General features: G+C 43.4%; 1 protein-coding gene across 1 annotated transcript in view; it reads left to right on the top strand.

Annotated features, from left to right (window-relative positions):
• Window positions 1-1,475, top strand: part of RRAS2 (RAS related 2) — a 44,857-nt gene extending 43,382 nt beyond the window's left edge. Inside the window, exon 6 of the mRNA XM_074884816.1 lies at window positions 23-1,475. Within this exon, the coding sequence (XP_074740917.1) occupies window positions 23-110 (88 nt within the window). The 3' untranslated portion in view covers window positions 111-1,475. The remainder of the gene's footprint in view (window positions 1-22) is intronic.
• Window positions 1,476-15,796: the final 14,321 nt, after the last annotated feature.

Genomic DNA, 15,796 nt, shown 5'->3' with positions numbered 1-15,796 from the left:
AATTTGAAATATCTATTTCCAGGAAATTTCAAGAACAAGAGTGCCCTCCTTCACCAGAGCCAACACGGAAAGAAAAAGACAAGAAAGGCTGCCATTGTGTTATTTTCTGAGAATCCCAAGAACCAAGCTATCAACTGCCAGATTATTTTTTTTTCTTTCCATCATTTTACATCACTTCTGGTATTGGTCTAGCCTTATATGTGCATGTCCTAAAAGTGGTCACCAGAATAGCCTTAGTCCAAGAAGCTGGCAGAATAGTCCTTGAAGAAGACTCAGTCATTCTGGGGCAGACTTCAAAACAAAACACTAAGGCTGCTTCTTTAATACCACAGTTCCTTCCTTCTCTCCCTTAAGAGCTTGCACCTTGTGGAGTTTTATTCGCAAAGGAGATGAAACAAAACCGTGTAGGACAAGGTGTTGAAGTCACGCATAAGTTCTCTTGTGAATTAATTTATTTTTACTTCAGACATTTCATTAGCTATTACAAAGACCTATATTGAAGTATAGAGAATACTTTTAAAAAAAGGGGTGGATTGGCTTTTTTTGCCCTCAGTTAAATTAGAGTTGAGTATTCAGCTAGCCTTAAGAAACCTACACTGAATTTCATTGTCAGCAGAAATTTTCATCCCTCATTTATGCTGCAGTTTTATTTCAGTGGCCAAAACAGTCTACTGTATTTATTTTATGAATCCAGAACAGCTACAGGATGATTACTACTACTATTAGGATATGGCCAAATACCTGAGCTCATTCTGGATCGAGGCATTTGAGCTTATTAAGAAATTTCACATCATTTGTTTGGAAACAAATTGTGTCTTCCTTTGTATTTCTGGGTAAGGGATTAAGGAAAACTAAAATTGTAGCTGTTTTTGTTTCATGTGATATAAAAATGAATTTGATCTTTCCATTGTCAGAGATGATTAAATGTTTTTGCTATATACTTTTATACATTATTTTCTTATCAAACTAGTTAACAAGTATTTTTATATGTTTGTAAGCAAATATGCTTTCACAGCATAACTTGTGTATATGTAAAGATGAGTATTTAATTCTCACAGTTCACTTTTAACTGACAAAATGTGGGATTTGCCAAACTGTGGTAAACTTCTCCTTACTCTTCTGGTTATACCCAAGAATGGCCAATTATGTGCCTGCCCAACACACCCATAGAGTAAAATCTAGTGTTGTGTTTTAATGAATTTCAGTATCCCTTACTAAAGACTGACCATTATGTGAATTATTAAATTGTAAGACTTTTAACTGATTGTTTAGTTAAACTGTGGATGGTTGTTCAATTTTGAGTTCTGTGGATTGTGTTTAAACAATTCAAGAGTATGGTCCCTGATATTGAAATACTGAGTGGTATTGCACAGTTGTCACCTTACTGAATGTGTCCAACAGTTCTTTGAAACTTGATTATTAAGCAAACCCTTGTATAACTTCAGGTGCTAGAATTAAAGATGATCTAACCATTATCAGGGGGTAAGCACATTGCCTCTTTCTGACTCTTCCAAAACCTGCATTTTCTGGGGGTGGGGGGAAGAGGGGGGTGATGGGACCTGGTTAGGAGATTTATAGGCATGTCCGCACAACCTTTCTTCAAGCTTGGAAGTAAAGAAAAGCCATTTCAATTCAAATCATGATAGATGATAAAAGCTGATGTTTGTTTTGACTTGAAGTATATAGTCAGTAGTCCAATCAACAGTTCTTGGGTTTTCAGGCTATGTTTGCTGTCAGGTGCTCTGCCATAAATCTGTAAACATCTGCTGAGAAAACAGTGCTTAAACAAGTCCCAGTTACCTTTACCAGCAGCAAAGTATTAAATCTAGAAGTAACACTAGTGCCATGCATAGCAGAGGAATTTAAGATTTTTTTTATGTAACTTAGATTAGGTTGTGTAATACTATTTTGAGAGAGTTAAGGGAGTGGGTAGCTTCCCCCCCTTAAATGTACTGGTTGATGACAGGCTATTTATGAATAATGTATAAAAGATCAAACAAGAAGTTACAGTGGAAGTACATTTGGAGATGGATTATATTTTTCAGGTCAAATGTAAGAAATTACAGCCTGTAGCAAACACCATGTGTTTTAAATATGTAAAGCTCTGGGGTTAAGTCACTAAGTGTGTGGCATTAGAATGAGTTAAGACAACAAATTACAGCATGTGTGCTGTGACTGAACTCGTGAGGTGCAAATATCTTTTAAGTTTCATCAGTTTTTTCCCTTTTTAACCTTTCAGTCATGATAGGTTGGTTTTAAAATAGCAGACTTAGGTAGGTCTTTCAGTATGTAACTGTAATTCATAGAGAAGGTGGAGAGCACCACACTCTTGCTTTTCCTCGTATGGAAAGCAGAATAGCGTTGAGGTGGTTGATGCTAAGCAACCTATTCTGATCTGCTAAGCCACATTGTAAACATGGTAGACTTTATAAACAAGTTAATCAGAAATGGGACCACCAGCTGCTGCTATGGAAGTCTGCTCTAAGTTTATTAACTGAGACAATATATTCCTGTGCATGTGTGTTTAAGGCTTCTGCTGGAGACAACGTGCAGGGAAATCTTCATGTACTGTTATGATCTCTTTTTAAGACTGATTCGTATATGGTAATTTAAGGAGCTCTTAAACGTATGCATTTTGATCCTACTCTTTAAACTTGAAGTAAGTATTTAGAAAAGTAGTAGGGTTTTTTTGGCCAGTAATGGTGATCAAGTGTTTGTGAGTTCAAAACAGCTTAACGCATTTAGATGATTTACTTTTCTAATTCTGGTAACTGAAGGTAATGGTGAAAACTGGCATTTCTGTCCCTAGTGTGGAGCTTGCAAAGTGCAATAGGGACCTTGTCAATCTTTTCAAAAGTAGTAGCCCTGATCTATATGCCTTGGATTATTTGTGAGTTTACAACATTGCCACCTTGCTGTAGGATAGCAGTCTAGCTGACAACCTGAGAGAGTTTCTTACAACTTTACGTGGCAGAAGAAAGGCTTAAAGATTTGTTGCTCATCTTTGTAGCTACTTCAGTTCAAGGCCACATCCATAAATAATTTAAATTTACAGTTCAGGAATTTGGGGTGCTTAAAATGTATCCACAAATGACCTCCTGCTCCTCCTATAGAGGAGGGTCTGGATCTTTGTTTCAAAGCACAAAGTAACTCGCCTCTTTCTGGAATCCCACACTACTGAGCCTGCTACTCCCTTGGATGAGAAGGATTTATCTGCTCATAGGCAAAAGCCTTTTCATGCAACTGGTGAAGTTTCATGGATGGTCTAGAATCAGTGATGTACTTTCATGTAATAAGTACACTGTAGTTCCTTATGCCTGCTGTGGTTGATGTATTTGCTTTCTCTGACCTAGCATCTCTTCTGCATCAGTACTCACATACTAACTAACATATACAGGTGAGGAGGAGAATTTCCACAAGTATGACATTGCCTCTTCTGAAACATTCTCTCTTTTGTGGCATGGCCTGTTCAGGGGCCATAGAGCCACTGATACTGATGATAATTATAAATTGGTCTTGATTGTGCAGAAAAGAGGTAAATAAAAGCGGGACTAATTGGTTAGTGTGTTTCCAGCCTGATCCTGTTGCATCGGGTATCTGCCTGAACTGTGTGTCTGCAACTGGTCGGCCTCTCTGCTGCAGGTTAAAAACTTAACCCAGTGTGGTAAAACTGCAGAGCTGTGTAGGCATACGAGGTAGATGATCTTCATATCAAAGTTGTTTTCCTTTCATTTTTCTAATAATATAAGTTCGCAGTGTCTTGCAGCATGCAGGATGCACTGCCATGCACCCTGGCAGTGCTATTGCTCTTTCTGCAGCAGCAGGACTCCTCTGCCACCTCCGCATCACATTTCTAGTGTGTAAGGCCCCAGTATTGTGGGCCCTGTAGAAGTGCTCGGTGTTTAGACTATCAGGCAAGAGGTGATCGGATAAATACCCTAATAAATAAATAAATACTAAATACCTAGCCCAGTGTAGGAGCATGTAATGAGATGAGCTGTTGTAAAAGTTAATAAAATATATTTGGAAGGAGTTAACACCCACTAAAGCCAAGGAAAACTCTGACTTTATGCATGGCCTTGTGGCTAGTCATCACTGATAAAGTTCAAGTCTGGATTCAAACAAAAATATTAGCTAACGCTCTTCTGACATCAGTTTATGTCAGAAGATTTCACCCGTGGCATAGCTGTAGCCATCATTGACTGGCCTTGCCACATACTCTCGTTAGAAAGCTTTAATGAGCTTATTCCAAACAGAAGGTTCCTGAAGTCAGTCACTACAAGCCAAGCACTGCTGAAAGTTACCTGCAATTATTATTTCGAAGTTTGTTTCCTGGAAAAGCTCAGGAATCAGCTCAGCAGGGAATCATTTGTTCACTCGATTTAGGCATAGATTTTGGTACCCACATGCACCAAAACCATGGTGAGAGACACTCAAAGTTAGCAAAATACTCAAGCTGGAAATGCAGGGGCACAGTCGTGTTTCCTGTGCTACTCAGTTGACCCACTGCAGGGCAGCAGTTGTTGCCAAAACCTGAAAGCTTAAAGTTGTTAGGCTGGGCTCTTGCTGAGAGCATTCCGGACGGTAAATGCAGCACTTACCACTCTGTACATATGGCTTTTCTGTTGTACTTACCTGGTTCTATTGGAAAGTGAAGTTAAAATTGGAGGCCTGAAGCAGTTTAAAGTGGGGGTAAGCACAAGTGTGTTTGAGATCTTAATCCCATGTTGTGTGGTACATGTTGTAAGGCCAGAAAACTTGTGAATGTTCTTGGTACTTAGACATTTTCATAGAGCTCTGACCACAGGAACATTTGGTTGAAAGCAATCAACTTTTGTTCCTAAAACTTCGTGGCTGTCTAGGCTGCTTTCTTGATCTTTCTAGGCTTTTGTTCAGGCTATATGAGGAACAGTAGGAAATGGGAAAAATCACTGAGGAGTGATAATGAAGAAGGAAGAAAATAGCCTTCATACTTCCATATGTTGTAGCCTGAGTGTGTGCAACAGATAAATGAGGATGGGTAGGAGTGTCTTAGTAGCCTTTCACTGGGAAGATAAAGAGCTTTAAATGAGAAGCAGCAGATGTGGAAAAGGCAATGGGTTTAACTACAAGACCATAATACCCAGAAACAACATTGTAAATGTGTGCTATGCTTGCTTTCTATAGGTGTGCTACTAGGCTTTAAAACCACAGTTATTTTGGATGGTTTGGGAGATTTTTGTGGATGACATATAAAGGGCAGATGATGTCCCACACAAAAGCTAAATTGGATTAATGCATGTAACACAGTAATGATCCTGAGCCAGCCAGCAAGTAGTACGTTGAACTTAAATGCATCGTTTTGCTGCTGCAAAGCAAATGCTAGTCTGTTCAGCTACTGTTTAAACTGGATCCTGTGAACTGTAGTGAGATGCACAGAGTATTTGGTACTCATTAATTTGTAGTGGCATGAGCAATTTATAAATGACTACATTGTTTAAAAAGGCTTCTGATATGAAAGTATTGTATAGAGGGAAAAGTTACCATAGCAAAGCACAGGCACCAAAAATGCAAGTAGAGGCAATGATGAAATCTCCTGGTTCCTTGTCTCTTCCTAGGTGTGAGTTAATGCATACTAGAGACAGTTTTAATTTCACTTGAACTGGACCGCTGAAGAGCGATAATACAGTACAAATACTCCTCTGAATGCATCTTACACTTTTTATGACAAATGTAAAAAATGAACTTACTCCAGTGATATGAAGAGCTTACATGCTTTAAAAAGTATTCTGTGAAGTAGCGTTTTGAGACCTACCTAGGACTATTTATCCAGTCCGCCATGCAAACGTAACTCAAGCTTGTCTGCACTGTAAAAAGCTGTAATCTGAATAGGTAAGACAAGCACTTTTAAAGAAGAAGGATCTGCTAGGAGTAAATGGTGGATTATCTTTTTGTTGTGATTATTTATAAAGCAGTGGACTTGTGTAGGGTATCCACCTCTAAGCGAGGGATGAAATGTGGGATAAAAATGGTGGCACGACTATATGGCGTGAAGGTGAAGGCATGACGCTGAAATGCTAAGAAAAACTGCTGACTAGGGGCATGGGAAGTTGAACCAAAGCTGTAGCAGCTCCTCGGTGCTTGCCCACTGCCCTCCTGGAGCTGCTCCTGAAGGGTGGAGTGTCCACAGGGCTCCCCGGGGGGCAGAGGGGTGCTGCCCCCACATTGCTCTGGCCCTGGAGTGGGTCTGCAATAAATTCTGGAAATGCGAAATGCACGGGGAACTATTTTATTGGCGACCACAAGATGTCACTGGCAGTAGGCAAATTTAGGTCTGTACAGGGCTTTTAAGCGCTGCTTTTGCCGAGGCCCTTGTACAGAGTTCATGTTCTTATTTTTACAAGCAGGGTAGGAATGAAGGACATAAGAAAGCTGTTGATCTATAATTAAACGGGGCCATGTGTCAGTGCTATTTCAGAGTATTTTGGTCTGTGAACTCTAAAATCTGGATGGTCAGTAGCTAGGGAAAAAACGACGACATAAATAGTGGTTCTGAAGAAATTTGTGTAAAAAGCAGGACGGATGCTTGCAATCTAAAACATTAAATGCATGTTAATCACAATATAGTACAAATACAAGAGAAAAAACAAGTAAGCTTTGTATATCATTAGTAACATGTACAATTTGCAGTCAGAAAGCTATGCATAAACACTTCATGTTCAGCTAAATAATACATCTAAATGAGGATTACTGTTAGCATGAGAAAAATGTAGTGGCTCTTGTCTAGGCACCAGTTTGGCATTTCCCTGAGGAGCAGGGAAATCTATTGAATGCAGTGCTGACCTTTGAAAGCGAAACAAAGTTCTAATGCTTTTCTCCTTCCTATTGCAACTTCTTCTTCCTACCTGCTATGACTTTTAAGCAGTAAAAGTTCACATCTGCTCTAATATTTCTCCTGCAAACTGTAAAATATGCCTGTCCTTCATTACCTCTTAGAATAATGTCATGTTGCTGAATTGCTGGCTTCTTGTCTCACCACAAAAGCCATTCTCTTATCTCTTTCCTCATGAGACTAAGCCGTTCTGTGTCTTGAGCTGATTCTTACTATTTACAAAACGATTAAGTGCCTTAATGCAAGTATAAAGTACCACACTGGCACTATGACCTGGTACTACTTCCACTTACACAGCCTTCCCCTCACTGGAAGGACTCACTTTAGGTCATTCTGAGGGCAACCTTTACAAGGTTTTAGAAAGTATTACATGCTTGCTGTAACTTTTTGTTTCTCCCTAATCCCACTTTTAAAATACCATTTATCCAGTTACATTTCTGGGAAATGGGAGGGAGAATACCTCGTGAATTCTGAATGGTTTGGTGTGGTTTTTTTTTTTTTGTCTTGTGGATTCCTGATGTGCAAGTTGCACACAGATGTTGCTCACCTCTCTATTCCAGCTGCATTTATGAACTGTGCCTTTAATAGTCTTATTAACTTCTTGGGTTTTTTTTTTTTTTTTAATTAAAAGTGAGACCTCTCCTGTTTATCTTTCTTTTGAACAACCAACTTGTGATCATTCAAATCCTCGTGACAGCAGCCAGCTGAACTGACATCTGCCGGGTCTCATACTGCATTTTCTTAGTTTTGTAAGGTGCCTGGGAAGGCATCTGTCACTGCCAAGTCCTAAGGTCTGGGCTGTGTTATTGCTGACCTCTTTATGCAGTGCTGCCAGGAGCTACTTTGTGATGACTTCTTCCCAGTAGCATTATTTCTAATCTCTTTAGAGAGCTCTGGATGTGCAAATAGAGAATACACACCTGTTTCCCACTTGTAGCACCAGAGCAATCCCTTAGTACTGGCAACTTCTGCTTGAATTCTTCATATTACTAGGACTGATTCTGACTTACTCCTCCAGACTGTTTCATAATTAATATGCTGCAAATGATTCCTCTCTGGTTTTGTATTTCCTAGAATCATAGAATGGTTTGTGTTGGAAAGGACCTTAAAGATCATCTAGTTCCAACCCCCCTGCCCTGGGCAGGGACACCTTCCACTAGTCCAGGTTGCCCAAAGCCCCGTCCAACCTGGCCTTGAACCCTTCCAGGGAAGGGGCAGCCACAGCTTCTCTGGGCAACCTGTGCCAGGGCCTCACCACCCTCACAGGGGATATATCAAAATACATATCAGGGTATATCACCCTCACAGAGGGTCTTTCAAAACTTACATTTGACTTGCTGAACAAGGAAAATGGGGGATTGTTGCTGAATGGGGTGAGTGATCTAGTGCCAGTAGCCATGGGCATGGCTGAGGGACCCAGTGCCTTCAGTGCCTGTGTCCTGACCAACAGCCCTTCCCAGGCCCCTGTGATTAGTGACAAGGTACAATGAGAAGAGCCAGCAGCAGTGGCTGAGGGTCGAGGCAGGGTGTACTTCGGAGAACTCAACCCATACAAATTCATGGGACCTGATGGGTCCTATCAAAGGTAGTGAGAGAACCAGCTGATGTTCTTGCAAGGCTGCCCAGTTGTATTTGATGACCATCTCTAATGGAGATCAGGGGAATTCCTGGTGACTGGAGGAAAGCAAGTGTTGCACCCATCTTCTAGCAAGGCCTGGAGAGCAGTGTAGGGACCTGCGGTGAGTCAGCCTCACTTCTCTCCCTGGAGAGTTGCACAGCGAGCCCTCCAGGAACAGGTTTCTGGGCACATAAAAGAGAAGCGGTTGGAAACAGTCTGCATGAATGTACCAGTTTACCAGGGTCAATCACCCCTGAGCAGCATGATTGCCTTCTATGATAAGATGACTGAATTTACAGATGAGGGGAAAGCATGATGTATTTTACCTCAGCTCAGCAAGGCTTTCACTGCTTTCTCTCACCATATTTTGGTATCGAAGTTAGGACCTTAAGATCTGGGTTGATGGTTAAAAAACTGACTGGTGGTTTGGCCTCAGAGGGTAGTGGTTGGCCTCAGGGGTTAATGGGCTGGCTTCCAGGGAGAGTACAGCGACAAGAAGGTGCTGGAGGGGTTTAGCCTGGCACCTGTCATGTTAAACATTTTGCCAGTAACCTGAAGGAGACAACTGAGTGCACCCTTACCACATTTGCAGAGATGACACCAAGCTGGGGGGACCAGTCAATAGACTTGGGGGTGGAGCTGCTGTCCAGAGGGACCCTGACAGGCTGGAGGAATGGTCAGCAGGAGCCTTCTGGAATTTAACAAGGACAAATGCAAAGCCTTGCACCTGGGGAGGAAGATCCCTGCAACAACACCAGCTGGGGACCGTGTGGCCAAATAGGACCCGGGTTCTTGGTGGACAGTGAGCAGGACACGAGGCAGCAGTGTGCCCTGGCACCAAAGGCAGCCAACAGCACCCTGGGCTGTACTGACAGGAGCGTGGCCATTAGATCAAGGGAAGTGATTAACATCCTTCCCTTTCTCTGCACTTGTGAGACCCCATGTAGAAAACTGCATCCAGTTTGAGCCCCCTGGTACAAGAAGGATGTTGATGAACTGGAGCGAGCCCAGAGGACAGTAACCAAAGAGCTCTGGGAGCTGGGCTGGAACACTTGTCCTGTGAGGAGAGGTTGAAGGAGCTGGTCTTGTTCAGCCTGGAAAAGGGAAAGCTCGCTGCAGGGAGAGGGAAACAGCAGCCTTCATACCTGCAAGGTAGTCAGACAGAGCCCAGACCTTCACAGTGGTGTATGGTGAGAGACAAAGGACAAAAGTTGAAATGAGAGTTTCAGACTGAATATAAAGAAGAACTTTTTCACCATGAAGACAGGCTGCCCAGAGAGGCTGTGCAGTCTCAATGCTTGGAGGTTTTCAACACCTGACTGGATAAAGCTCTGAGCAACCTCAACTGACCTCATAGCTGACCCCAATTTGAGCAGAATGTTGAATAACACACCTGCAGGCATACCTTTCAACTTCAATTGTTCTATGATTTTTACAGAAGACCAGCATTTGGAAAAGGTAGGTACTATGGAGCAAGAGCTCAGTTTGAAAAGGAAACAAAGTTCACCCACCTAATCTGATGATAGTGAGAGTGATAATGTCTAATATGTGCTCAAATCTGTTATGTCTAGGAGTAAATTGCTGGTGATTCTCATTTTGATACTTTTGGGAAAATAGATAAGAATATCATAATTGATGTCCTGGAGAGGTGTCTTTGGGATGAAGGGTGCTGGCTGTAGTGAATAACGCAGCTCCCTGAACCCAAACTGGAATAACCTGAGCTGCGTATCGGGGTGTAACCTATCAAAACCTTTCCCCCTGGACTGTGAGAAGCACCCACCACGTTACCTTTGGTTCTGTACATGTGATTGCACACCCAACCCATCGAACAGTAACCGGACCCGACCTGCAGCCTGAGCTGTGAAGTGCACCCTTCCCTCAACTGACTGCAGGCGTTGGCTGGGTGTGCCACAGCGTACTCTGGGCCTCCATGGGACATCTGTGTGATCTCTAAAAAACGGTCCTGAGAGAACTTTTAGAACCAGAGTTTGCAGTTAAATCAGCTTACGGCTTCAGCGGAGCGCCTGTGCCAAGAGCCTGCTGTCAGGTTTGCACTCGTGCACCTCAGGAGGGATGTAGTTGCACCAGCCTGTGGTGGCTGCCCGGGGCATGCCAGGCTTGCATTGCGGGGTCAAGTTCATCAGAGATCCAGGAAGGGGAAACTAGGAGCGGGGGCTCATGCAACCAATGTGTTTTAGGGGGATAATCAGGTACCTTTGTTATATTTTTGAGTCTGTTAAATGTCACTTCCCTCTACAGAGAAGTCAGTTGCTTATTGGCAAGAAGCAGCTTGTTGAGTGGGATGACAAGATGAATGGTGGTGGTTTGCAGCTCAGGTTCAGATGTTTTAGGTGAACGATGAAACAGGCATTGTACCTTGTGTGTGGAAGGACAGCTGCTTTAGTCTTTAATGAACAGGAAATCAATATGTTATTAGGCTTTCAGTTTAGTTTCTAACTGATCACCTGCCAAAAGTTTCTGCGGCTTCATATTCAGATATCAGTCCTCTGAAATCAACACCCTGTGCAAATCTCTCTTACGGTTTTATGGTCTAGTGAAAAATTTTGCAATTCAAAGCTCTTCTCAGCCAGAGCAGGATCAAGTGACTTTTTTCCATATCTGGAAATGGTATTATTCATGTCAGAATGATGTTAAAAAGCTGGAAAGTGTAATTGGGGTGGTTTCCAACATGAAATCTCGTTGTTTTGTATAAAACACCCTGAGATGTGGTAGGGCTGATAACTGTGTGGGGCTTTGGTGCTTTTTTTTCAGCTGTCCCGAAGATGGCATTTATTTTAGGTGTGGTGACCACCTCATCTTTGGCTTGTGTCACTGCACTGAGATGACAAAGCTCCTGCTTCCCCAGCAGAGGGGACAGCCTGAAGTGTGTGGGTATGTGGGCATGTGTCTGTCTTGGATTTCATTGCAAAATCTCAAATTAATGGTTTGACATTTTTGTGTACTTCAGGTTCTGTTGTTTGGTTTCCTTCCTAAAGTAATCTCAGCTTCCCATGACATTAAACAACATTAACTTATTTTTTAAGCTTTAAAAATTATTTTTTAAAAGGGTGAGTTGGCTAATTTGCCTTTTTTTTTTTTTTTTTCCCCAGATTCAGACTTAAAAAACCTGAGGAGGAGCCCTGCTTTAATGGTCCTGATATTGAGTTTCTCCTCTAGCAAGATTACAGTTGCTTAAAATTTCCTGTATTTGAAACCAGTCAGTGACAGTCCTCATTACTGCACTGCCTTAAGGACAGGGCTGCCTGGCTATCTAATTTATCTGCTGTCTGTGGTAGTTACAGAAATCTGCAGGAGCATCAGTAGTTGCATTCATTGATGCAACCAAAGAGGCCGAAGCCAGCAGGAACTGTGGAGAAATAGCAAGGGGAGCAACAAGTCTAGTGCAGGGTGGGGATTTAAAACACCTCTTGGCTGTAAGACCGGGTTCTGTACTGGGGCTGATGCCGTCACTCCTGCAGAACCCCGAGGTTTGAAGGGTGCCCTGAACTGTTGGCATCTCACTGGGTGGAGGCAGGCGGTGCTGGGAGCCAGCATCCTCCCCTTGCTAGAAACTGTCCTTCGGTCTTAACCTCGCTGTTGCTGTGGGACACCCTAGATGCTCGTTTGCCTCCCCATCTGGAGCTCAGTCCTAGCAGCGAGGACACTCTCTGGTTTAATTATTCTGGAGGACGGTGTGCATGAGGCAAGCGCTGGCTGTGAGCTTGCTGGGGAAGGTCTGGGCACCCGCAGGAGCTCCGGGGGTTGAGGGGCGAGTGGAGCAGGGGACAGCACGGGCACTGCGCTTGGCAGGGCTCAGCTGGCAGCAGCACCTCTCTCTGCCCACGCCATGTCACAAACGTGTGTGCCCAGCAGCTGAACGTGTCAGGGCTGTGCGCTTCAACCTAGCTGCAATGGAGTCGTTAATCTTTTCTGCTTAGGTTTTTAATTCTGTTCCTTGCAGATTATGTGGCTTACTGTAAGGATAGTCACTGTTTCATCCAGGTTTCTTAAAAAAAAAAATTTTAAAAAGCCACCGTGTTTTTGTTGAACCTGAATTTCTGTTGGTAAAGCTAGGAACTTCTTTCACAGATTTTAGGATGCTGGTCCAGAGGAATGAATGCAATATAAAAATTCTCCAGCAGATGGGGACTGGAATCGAGCTAATTTTGTTTCTCTTTTTTTTTTTTTTTTTTTTGGTAAAGAACAAAGATAACTTCAACTCCTCTTCTAGTCCTCTAAAACTCAGGGATGATTTCTTCACAGCCTGTCTCTGGAGTTGAAGTGCCTGGTACAGCTGCTAGACTTGAGCAGTGTTTTGGGGTCATGGATTGCTTGCCTGGCTTCTTTCTGTGTAGCTGCCTGCTACAGTTACGTGTCTTTCTGCTCTGCCTCTCCTGGGCCCCCTCTTATGCCATTTTTTCCTCTCTTCTCCCCGTTTTTTTTCTGTTTTTTTATACCTCTGTTATTAGCTGGTCCACGTGAGTGATAAGATCCACACGAACAGAGCGCTGCCTTCTCAAATCGCATGACCAGGTACAACCTAGCACCATAAGGTCTCTTAAGTAATAGAGGCAAAACTTTTTGAAATGCAAAGCCTGTATGCAGCAAGCACTGGACTGGATTGATGCACTGTGTCTATTTTTCTGTGCTTTTTCCCAAAGACCAGAGCCGTGAGCTGGCTCCTGGGGGGCTTCAGGGCTGATGCGAGCTGCTGTGGCCTGAGGTAAACATCAGGGAGCTGCTAGTGCCCCAAAGGAGGGGGACACGGTTGAATGTAACATCAGTGTCCAGAGCAGCTTTGTACCTTCTTTAACCCAAGGGAAATTCTGAATTTTCATATTTCATTTTTTAGTCCTATTAACAGAGCAATGCTTCACTGAAGGCCACTATAACCATCCATCAGCACAGTCTTGAGTTTGAAGTGCAATTTCTGTACATGTGGGAAGTCAGCAAATATTAGAGAAATGAGTAGAAGATGAAAAGAGGTAACAAGCTACTAAGAGATTGCCTTAGCACTTAGGACTGTACAAATGGATGAAACCAGCATGCAATCCTTTCAGTAATATGCTCTGTGAGGAAGGCAGAGTCTGCTAAAAAGTGCAGATCAGCACCCACGCTACTATGGACTTTTTCTGGTTTAGGAATTATAGTATTTTTCTATGGAGTAAATATAGCATATGTGTAGTATATATAGTAAATATAGTATTTTCTATATATTGCTCAAAAGGAAGAAAAGTTGAGCTCTTGTGAGCGCAGTGCCAGTTCCTTCTATTTGTAAAGAGAGGAACTTTGAAACAAGCATGGATTGCATGACTGCTAGGAAGGACAACAGGTTTGTAAACATTTCCAGTCAAGAGATTATCAGAGGGTTGGTGTCGTCCTGTGCACGTGTAGGACTTGGGGGCGTTGCGATGCACGCGTTGCTGGAGTGGGACTTGAGAGACTACGGGCAGCGTGGGTGTCTGCAGTGATTGCCTGCTTGCTGTTGGGAAAGCTCTGCTGCTTCGCTTTACTTTCTGTAAGATGTAAATAGTGATGCTGGCTTCTTTGCAAAGTGCTTGGAGACTGATGGATGAAGTTGTTTATTATATTGGGAGCAGAGTAAAATTATAATGACTCGGAGGGAATTTTTAGAAGCTGCATTATCCTTTGAAAGGAAGATGAAATACAGAAATATGCCAGATGCTCTTAAGGATGTAAATACCCACTTTTCAGACAAAAGTGTTAAGCCCAACTTTCATGAGCTTTATTTTGGCAGGGTAATATGAGGGCATGTGGAAAAGCAAACAGCAGCATTCCTCCTTCCCCAGTTCCCCAATATAAAACATTATACTGTTCAAGGCACTGGCTTATTAGTCCCTGGCATGGATGTTACGTGGCCTGGAGTCTCCACTGCTCATCACATTGGTATGGATTTCTCCTCATTATGGCTAGCTGCTCTCCAGCAGTGCAAATGCTTTCACACTGTTTTTTTTAGCTGTGGTAGGACATAATGTACCTTGCAGCCTGTCTTTTCCCTTTTTTTTTAAAAAAAATATATATATATAGTGTTTTTTCACAGGTATCTCATGCTTCTTTTCAGGCAGCAAAGCCCTGCATGAGGAGGCAGGCTCTGTGATGCTGTTCCTGCACCTGTCCCTGAGGTCACGCATAGCATCCCTTACTGCTACTGGCCAGGTACCTTTAGCTGCAGGAACAGCAAGTGGTGACAACAAATGGTTGAGGCTCTTAACTCCCAAATCTGTCTGGATAGGGTGTGAGTACCTTTGAGGCTTTGCTGACTTGCTTTATGGACCTTGGCTGAGGGGTGTGCTTAAACCTCAGGGGGTTGTTGTGTTTGGGTTTAGGTATAAACCCAAGTCTCTTCCTAAGCAAGGCCCAAATCTTTATTTTGCAGGATGCAAGGATGTCTGCCCAGGTGTCAAAGGGTTTATAACTGTGTTTTCTTGAGCAGCTGTACTAAAATCTGTCTGGTTATTGAAGGAGAATAGGCATCTTTTGTTTAAGTCAGCCTGAGTCCCTCTGGACACTGGGTTGCAATAGCCTCCCACTGATATCTCCTAAACTTCACCCTGGTGCTCTCCCCTGGCAGCACGCTGGAGGCAGCCGGTGTCTCAAAGCATGCTACACTATGGTGATTTTCTGAAAAAGCCCCTGCTTATTACTGTGCTTAAGAGGCTGGGTCTCCTCCGCCTGTGGCTTGGAGCCCTCACTCATGCCTCTCATCTCCTTGTCACCTGGAGATCATCTGGCCACGGGGTTGAACACAGGCAGCCCCTCAGGAGGAGGAGGGACAGAATTTTTTTGTCAAAACCACGGGAAGGGGGCAGTTAGTGTCCTGCTGCTCTTGGCACAGGTGCCCATTACAGATCCCTGCCTGCAGACCAAGGAGCATCGTCCCCCCCCAGGCAGCAGCCCTGAGGGCTTGGAGAAATCCCTGCTTGCGTAAGCACTAATTAACACTGCTGAAGGACTCCTAATCTCATTGAGGAACTTCTGCGACTGTGGCTGGAAAATGACCTGAGCAGTGCCAGCACGTGCAGCTTCCAGCCCCATCTGATATGAAGAGAGATCTTGCCGATTCATTCACTGAGCACACCATACTGCTGGTGGGTTTCTGAAGCGGGAAAGCAAATGTCATAGTCAGCTCTGGCCAGTGCTTTTCTGGCTTGACAGAGGCAGAGATCTGTCTGCCCCTCTCCAGAGCTCACCGCTGGGCCCTAACAAAGGGGCAGATTCTGGGGCCACAGACACCTGATGATGGTTGGTCATGAACATGATGTTTTGCCAGAAAACTGTCCGGGGAT

The sequence above is a fragment of the Strix uralensis genome, chromosome 15 (genome assembly GCF_047716275.1).
Source record: "Strix uralensis isolate ZFMK-TIS-50842 chromosome 15, bStrUra1, whole genome shotgun sequence".
In the NCBI taxonomy this organism is placed as follows: domain Eukaryota; kingdom Metazoa; phylum Chordata; class Aves; order Strigiformes; family Strigidae; genus Strix; species Strix uralensis.
The sequence above is the reverse complement of the archived record's forward strand: the minus strand, read 5'-3'. Positions and strand labels throughout refer to the sequence as shown.